Below are 7,873 nucleotides of genomic sequence, written 5' to 3'. Positions count from 1 at the left end.
GTACTGCTTACACATTAATACATTTATTATTTATTTATTCATCTGTAATATCTACTGAAGGTGTTCTATAATTATCTCTCCATGTAATAGTTTTTAATGGCAGTGGCGGAGTCTGCCATTCCCTGGCAAATCCCTGCTGGATTTAGATGATGTACCTAAACCTGACGATGTATGCATGTAATCCAGTGCAATGTAATCTCATTGATAACAGCCTCACTGTTTACGGTACACTTTCTTTCCACTGTGTCAGAGCTGTAGTTTGTTACATTCTACTGCTACTGCTTCATATATAAAGTGTTCAGCTGGCAAAACACAGTGCGGCTATTACTGTGAAGCAGCCACAGGAAACAGTTACAAGTTTTAAAAAACATGTTTGTTTGCTTCTTTCAGAGATGTGAAGATCAACCTTAAATGCCTGTGCATTAAGTATATAGCACATTTGTAACTCATTTATGAGGTTTAACGAAACGTGTCAAAGTAAAAACTGGATGTGCGTCTAGACATTTTAAATGCCTACGTCTAAGTATACAACTCCCAGGGTGTTTAAAAAGCCTTCAGTTTAATCCATCTTCAAAGTGTTGTGGTTTGTTTTGTTGAGGATGTTCCGGGGGGGGGGTGTGCAGCTGAATCGATACACGAAGCCACCCGCACCACTGCTGAAATCCAGTGCTATCTTCCTGTTTGTGCATTTGGAGTTGAAGGATCAAGGCAAATGTTGGACTTTCTGCTCAGACATTGATGTGAAATCAATTATTCAGGGAACCTTCCCAAATGTTAGTGCGTAGGTAGCCGAGTCATCTCTTAAACAGCAAATAAAAATGTCTTGTTTACTTATGGGGATAAGTGGTTTGTTTATTTGCAGGGCTTCGCTCTGGTCAACCGCCTGCTCTTTACCAAAAGACTGCACCTTTTCCTCTGCACTGCTAGTCTGTGTGTGTGTTGTTTATCCCTCTGGAAACAAACAGGCTCCCTTCTTCTGTCTGTGTGATGCATCTGTGCCATGTGCCCGCCGAGGTGAGTTGTCTTGTTTGTGTGTGATGCAGTCGACTTGCTGATGTCATCAAGTGTTTGTTGCCTAAATCTCCCAAGAGAGACGAGGGGGGCTAGAGCGTTTCGTCTGAATCATCAGGCTTGTCAGTCACAGGAGGAGCCTGGTAAGCTCTGAACTGCAGGTGATTTGGGACCCACGGAGCGCCGGCAACTATTATAAACATGAATAATACATAGATGGTTGATTATTAAAATGAGTTTACATCACTGTAATCACCCTGCGTGTCACCCTAAATTCCTGATTTTGTCTACCTTTCTCTCACAGTGGTTGGTAATTCCCCGCACCTCTGAATATCCTTTTCTTTATTACTCCTTTGCTTTCTCATCATCTCTGCTCTGCTCCTGTCTCATCCCATTTGTAATTTCTCGTATTGTATCTTGCCTTCTCTCCTCTTGACCCCGAGATCACCTTCAGCGCATCCATTCCCTTCATCTGGTCTTTCCCTCTTCATCTACAATCCTATTTTGTAGATTTGCTCCAATTTGTTTTTCTGAAGTCCTTATGTACCATCGTCTCTTTCTTTTTTCCATCTGCTCGACACTCTTGTGCCATCACACCTGACAGATCCTCACCTGTACCATGCCTGCCATAGTCAACCTCCTTTTCAACGTTGTCTCCACCAACACCACCATCTCCTTCTCTGTGGTGCTGCCCATGGTCAGCCTGGTCTCTCTTGTGGTGGGACTTGGAGGTCACCTCCTGCTGTGGCTGGTGCTAGTGAGGAACCCTCGCAGTCGCTCCAAGCCCAGCTCCGTCCTGCTCCTCAACCTCAGCCTGGCAGACCTGGGCGCCCTGCTCACCCTGCCCTGTGTCCTTCTGAGTGCCAGTTTCCAGAACTGGCAGCTTGGTGGTGGGACCTGCGTCCTCCTGGGGTTCACGACTTCAGTGACAGTGGGAGTGGAGATCTTCAGCCTGGCGGCGTATTCTGTGCTGAGGTATCGTATTGTTGCTCCCCGGATGAGACCGCCTGCTAGCCTGACACAAGTGTGAGTATTACTTTGCGAGCAGAGGTGGGTTTGAGGATGTCTGAGGGGGTTGTGTCCATACAGTGCTGGCAGGGCGCTGGGATGAAGCGCTTGTGTGGTGAGAGAAAGAAATGAGGGTTAACTACACAGTCAGCTAACAACAAGCTCACAATGCGCCGAGTGATTAAAACACAACACTCACCAACAACATTCAGTGTCAGGACGATCTGCTCCCACAAATGGGCTTTTCTCTTTCTGTTATGATGTTTCTGTCTGATATAAATCTCTGGATAGATTGCCCACAAGCCTCTCCATTATTGTCTTGGTTACTAGGGTGACAAGTCCTGCCCTTTCTATGATTGCATATGTTTTCTCCTCATTGGGAACTATTGAAAAAAGATGCTGGTACTCAGAAAGAAACATTGTTCTTAAAAAATAAGGCGGGTGATATTATTTGTCTTTTTTTAATTTTTAAAGTCCAGTGTGTAACATTTAGGAGGATCTATTGTTAGAAGTGGAATATAATATTCATAAGTAGGCTATGTTTCCATTAGTGTATAAGCACCTTATATAGGAATCATTATGTTTTTGTTACCTTAGAATGAGAAGCCATCTTGAACCACCATGTTTCTACAGTAGCCCTGAACGGACAAACCAAACACTCCAGATAGGGCCCTTTGTGTATTTTGTTACCATAGTCTATCCACACACTTTACAACCCGTTCTCATACCCAGGTCATCAGATACTGACGCCAACGGTGTCTCCAGTAGGAACAAATGGTCTTGAGACAGAAAGCTTTATACTTTAAAAGAGTATCCCAGTGATTTGGCATTGCACTCCTCATACTCATGATGTTTAACAATATGTTTTATTTTTAATCCATGCATTTTTTTTTCTTGTCAAAACCTGATGCCTACATTACCCACAATGCAACTCCTCCACCAACAGTTTTGCTAGAGATTCTGCTGTGTTAGGTTAGTAGCGCCTAATGTAGACTTGAGCCTCAAGCAAAGTAAATAATACCAATACCGTCAAATCAAACTGTCACTTTTCTTCCCATCAGATCCTGGTCCATGTATTCATGCAGCATATAAGTGACCTATTTCTTCTTGCACAGATGTGATCCCCAAAATAAACAAATAAACCTAAATCTGTCTTCCTCTTTCACAGGTTATGCACTGTTGTAGCCATTTGGCTGGTCTCAGTAGCCATGGCATTACCCAAGGTCACCTACATCAACTTTGACGGGGGTTGCACATGGGCAGTGAGCCGCAACGAGTGGCTGTTATTCCTAGTTCCTGCCTTCCTGGTTTATTATGTTGCCCCTCTCTTCTGTATTGCTGTCAACTGTGGCCTCATCATATCTCACCTCCATGGCTGCAGGGGAACTCTGGCCGCCGACAGGCGCAACAAGAAAGCTACCGCTCTACTGATTGGTTCAACACTGGTTTTTGCAATTAGCTGGTTGCCATATTATGCACTTGAGTTTGTCAATGTTATGTCCCCTTATGTTAGCTCAGAAGCATCTCCCATTAGTAGATTTGGGCGTACGCTATCTTCAACTTTGTCTCCATCGTATTTGTCCTCACCTGGGCCAAGGGAGGAAAAAACAAGGGTGTCTTTGATGTGGGAGGTGGCATCCCTGACAGCCATTTTGTTGGTGTGTCTGGCTCCATGCTGGAACCCGCCACTCTACTTCCTGTTGTCACGCCCAGCTGTGCGCCAGCTCCGAGCTCTGCTGCCTTCCTTCGTCCACAAGCACTTGGGAAAAAAACGTGTGGAGCGCTGGCGTATTGCTCCTGCTCCTCCCCAACACCTGCCACACCCTCAGCCTCCTGAACTTACTCACCAAACTCTGACACACGGACTGACTCAGTGACATTAGCACACAGACAACTGTGCTCACTCACATATCCCCATGACACGGCTATTCATATTTGCCATCAAAGAAACATTGTTCATCAAAATACATGAGTCACAACGTGCTTTGTGTACACATGCTATTGTGTTTGTTTAAATGCTTATGTGGTCATAGCCATGTCCCCTTTGCTTTTGTAACATTACAGTAAATGTATGAAAATGCTCCAGGCAACAGTGTGTGAGCCTCTCAGATATATGACAGTGTATCATAAACACAATGCGTTATGTGCCATAAAAACACAAGGTTTATATTCCTCATCACAATTCCGGAGTCACTGAGCAACTCACTGTCCTGGCAGTATGAAGCTTGCAGCGCGGAGAGCCTCCAATTCAAAACCATTTAAGAGAACATTATACGGCAAAACAAAGGCGTTTCTGTTAATATCAAAGAGCACATTACTGTTTAGAAACCCAGGTCACTGAACTTAAAGAGACGTGTTTAGAGCTCCCACGTGGGACCTGAAAAAATCTTAACAGCCTTTTTCAGGGACTGAGGGACGTCTGCTAAGCCCACATTGACTGTCATGAACCATCCAAGCAAACCAGATTCCCCATGGAGCTTTTAATCAGCCATCCCTGAACCGCAGTCTGATAAGTATGATATATAGCATGTGCACTGTATGAACAGAGCTATGTCTGCTTCAAGAGCCTCTGTAAGATGTTACATTGCATCTAGATTACGACAAGTAATACAACTTTGTAACCCTATTACTAAGCCGGCTGACAGAGCAAAAACACCAGGGACACAGTGCGCCGTGCCTGCCTCGCTGCAAAGCTCTTGGTTGGTTATCTAAATTCAGTGTCATCTTAATAACCTGGTGAAAAGAGGCCTCTTTGACTTATGAGAAGTATTAATAAAAGCTGACTTGTTTTGCTCGGGAAAGTGCTTATTAAATAGGGATTTGACACAAGGGATCACATCAGAAGATGACTGCATTGGAAAATAACTTCTTAACAAGTGGAGACCATCTGCATCTGGAGTGGTTTAATATCTCAATGTAAAGGCTGTGTTATGTACTTGCAGTGGTCAGGAGCTTTGTTTTACAAATTGGCTAAGGACAAGTAATTGGATTTCTTTGTTGTCAGGCTATTCGTACTGCGAGATGTAAAGCAGTGATTTAAATATATTGGAATGCTGGAATCAGTTGAGCCGCCCTAAAATATTAATGTTATGAGTTTGTTTTGCAACTAAAATGGAAATTGCTCAATTTTTTAATCCAACACACACAAGCATATTCAATAAAGTAAGAGTTCAACATCTTTCTTGCTGAGAGTTGAATAACAAGATTGGTACCACACTATCTGTGTGCTGAATATGAAGCTATAGCCAGCAGTCGGTTAGCTTAGCTTAGCATAAAGACTGGAACCAGGGTGAAGGGTTAGGGTTAGGTGAAGGGTTAGGGTTAGGTGAAGGGTTAGGGTTAGGTTTAGGGTTAGGGTTAGGTGAAGGGTTAGGTTAATCAGACTCCAAAGGTAACAAAATCAGCCAGACTTACAAGCACCTCTCGTAGTTCACTAATTAACACGTAACTTCCTTTAGCCTCTGTTGGTTTCCTGTATAGGCCGATTTTGCTTCCACCCCATTTCCTGTCTGTACGCTAAGCTAAACTAGCCGGCTGCTGGCTGTAGCTTAATATTTAGCATACAGATAAGTTTGTACATCAGTGAACACCTTCTGTATGTAAATAATAGCTATCTAAGACTGATCTTCTATACATCAATTTTCACATGCTCATAGTAGTACTACTTTATTTATTTAACAGTTTCATTTCACAATAACACACATGCATTCATATTTATGACTGTTCCACTGTGATTGTACCTTATATGATTGTATATGACAAATAAACTTGATTGATTGATTGATGATGATTAATAACGTAATCTATGACCTTGTGGGTATCATTTTATTGACAGACATAAATCCTATCTTGGTTACCTCTTGACCTCCTGACATCTCCCATACTGCACCACTGCACATTCTAATGACAGACTGGAGTGTTTCCATTAGCAGGGAGTGGGCTGCTTTTCGCCGATACCGTCTTGGTGGCTAATGAGAGCACTTATCTCTGTCATCTGTCTGCACTGTGATCCTCTCACACGGTGCAAGGCACTAGCGAGCTCTGATGTCCTGATGAGACTTAATTAAGTCTGCAGATTAGTGAAAGCTTAAAATATAAGTCATGCTCAGCAGGCCCATTGAGAGGATCCTTTCCCAGTGTTTACTGAGGCCCTGACGTGTCTGGAGGCCTGTTGTAGTTTTTGAAAACCCTGTGAGATCAGCCAGCTAAGAACAGCGGAGAGCAGAATGGGCTACAAAGTGAGGCTGAGAGGAGATTAATAACCAAGGGATTCAGGAGATGGTTATTATAACAGAAGGCGCTTCTCATCATCTAGATGGGCATTTTGGAGAGGTATTGATTCTTTGAGAGTGACACTTTCCACTTAATGGCCTTAAGAGGATGGCAGGTCTCTCAATGTCATTGAACAGTATTTAAATCCCGCAGGAAGCGTCTGTTTATTAAAAAGAGCTATAGACGAGTAGTGATAGTGAAATAAGCCTTTAGCCAAGCCAGTATGTTCACACAGCATGATTGATTCCCAGCAATATGCCCACGATTGTATGTGTACATTTGGAAATAGGCAGGAGGAACATACGCTACCTTTACTACATTTTCAAATTTCATTAATCTGTGTGGATGCATATTTCATCTGACAAAATTGTTTTTTTCTTTCTCATTTTTCAACAGTTTTTTTATTATGATTTGAATGTAGCTTTGGTTAAAATGAGTTACAAGACCTGATTTAAGATGTTTCCTCCTTTTAGACTAAATAAACCATCCATTGTTTTGGTCTCCACCAACTTAAGGAAATACCTGGCTCTTTAGCTGCTAAAAGCTCCATATGTTCATCAGCTACTCGATAACTTCTTCTGCCATTTGGTGGTAGGCGGCTAGCTTACAGTGGGTTTAACAGAGATTTTTTGTCATGTGAACCATTGACATTATATAAATATTGATAAATGTAGCTTTAAATGCTCTAAGGTTTAATAGTTGAACATTTGATATGTTCTTTAAGTTTTTAATTGTATGTACAGAGAATTATGGCCTTAAGCTGAGTGTTGATAATGCTTGTACTTGAACAACGTGGAAACAGTGGAAAATAATGTAATTCATCTTTGAAATACACGTATGCAATGGTGACTGCCGACAAACTGCTTGTTTGGTCTCCTTGTGTTAAAAGACCAGTGTGTAGGATTAAGTGGAGTCCAGCAGTGACATTGCAGATTGCAACCAACCGAAACCCCTTGACTCAACCAAGTGCGAAGGTGATACTATGGTGGTTGTGAAACTCGCAAAAAACATGAAAAGCCCTATCTAGAGCCAGCAGCGTAACAAATTTGTGATTGGTTCCGGTGCAAATATTTTTCTTGTGCCCACCTCCCTCTGCCCCAGCAAAGTCATTAACAACACTGCTCAAGTCCAAATACCTCGCTCTGCTGTCCCTCTATAGATAAAAACGGCCCATTCTAAGATAACCAAAACGCAGTTGTTATTTTCAGCAGATTATACATTAATGAAAACATACCTATGAATATTTCATTTCAGCCGATAGATCCTCCTAAATGTTACACACTGGACCTTTAAACTATTCTAATATTTCCAAAGCACACTGTGAGATAGAGCTGTAGGTTTATAAAAATAACTTTTTGTAATTTTTGCTGAAACTTTTCACTTTATCTGTGAAAACTTTTGATTCCTTTGGCTCCTCCTAATACATCTTAGGGTATTTGCAGCATCTTTGCCTGAACAAAAATAACCAGTCACAGATGATAATTTGTTTGTATTTGCCACCAACCCAAAGTGTCTTTCTATCTCTCCCAGCTCTGATTGGTTTGTTTGTCTTGAAATTTCCATTAGCAGCACTAGGAGGAAC

The 7,873-nt window shown here is 42.2% G+C and overlaps 1 protein-coding gene across 1 annotated transcript; it reads left to right on the top strand.

Annotated features, from left to right (window-relative positions):
• The first annotated feature begins 969 nt into the window (after positions 1–969).
• Positions 970–2,041, top strand: si:ch211-119o8.4 (endothelin receptor type B). Its single transcript, XM_051404761.1, has 2 exons — positions 970–1,014; positions 1,616–2,041. Exons 1-2 carry the CDS (start codon positions 988–990, stop codon positions 2,039–2,041), a joined length of 453 nt encoding a protein of 150 aa, XP_051260721.1. The 5' UTR covers positions 970–987.
• Positions 2,042–7,873: the final 5,832 nt, after the last annotated feature.

Source organism: Dicentrarchus labrax, unplaced genomic scaffold (genome assembly GCF_905237075.1).
Source record: "Dicentrarchus labrax unplaced genomic scaffold, dlabrax2021, whole genome shotgun sequence".
Lineage (NCBI taxonomy): Eukaryota > Metazoa > Chordata > Actinopteri > Moronidae > Dicentrarchus > Dicentrarchus labrax.
The sequence above is the reverse complement of the archived record's forward strand: the minus strand, read 5'-3'. Positions and strand labels throughout refer to the sequence as shown.

What these genes read in the sequence shown, in the direction of transcription:
- si:ch211-119o8.4 (XM_051404761.1), top strand. Translation starts at nt 988, where the DNA reads ATGCATCTGTGCCATGTGCCCGCCGAG. An exon ending in TGTGCCATGTGCCCGCCGAG is followed by an intron (nt 1,015 to 1,615) that starts GTGAGTTGTCTT and finishes CACACCTGACAG; the next exon opens with ATCCTCACCTGTACCATGCC.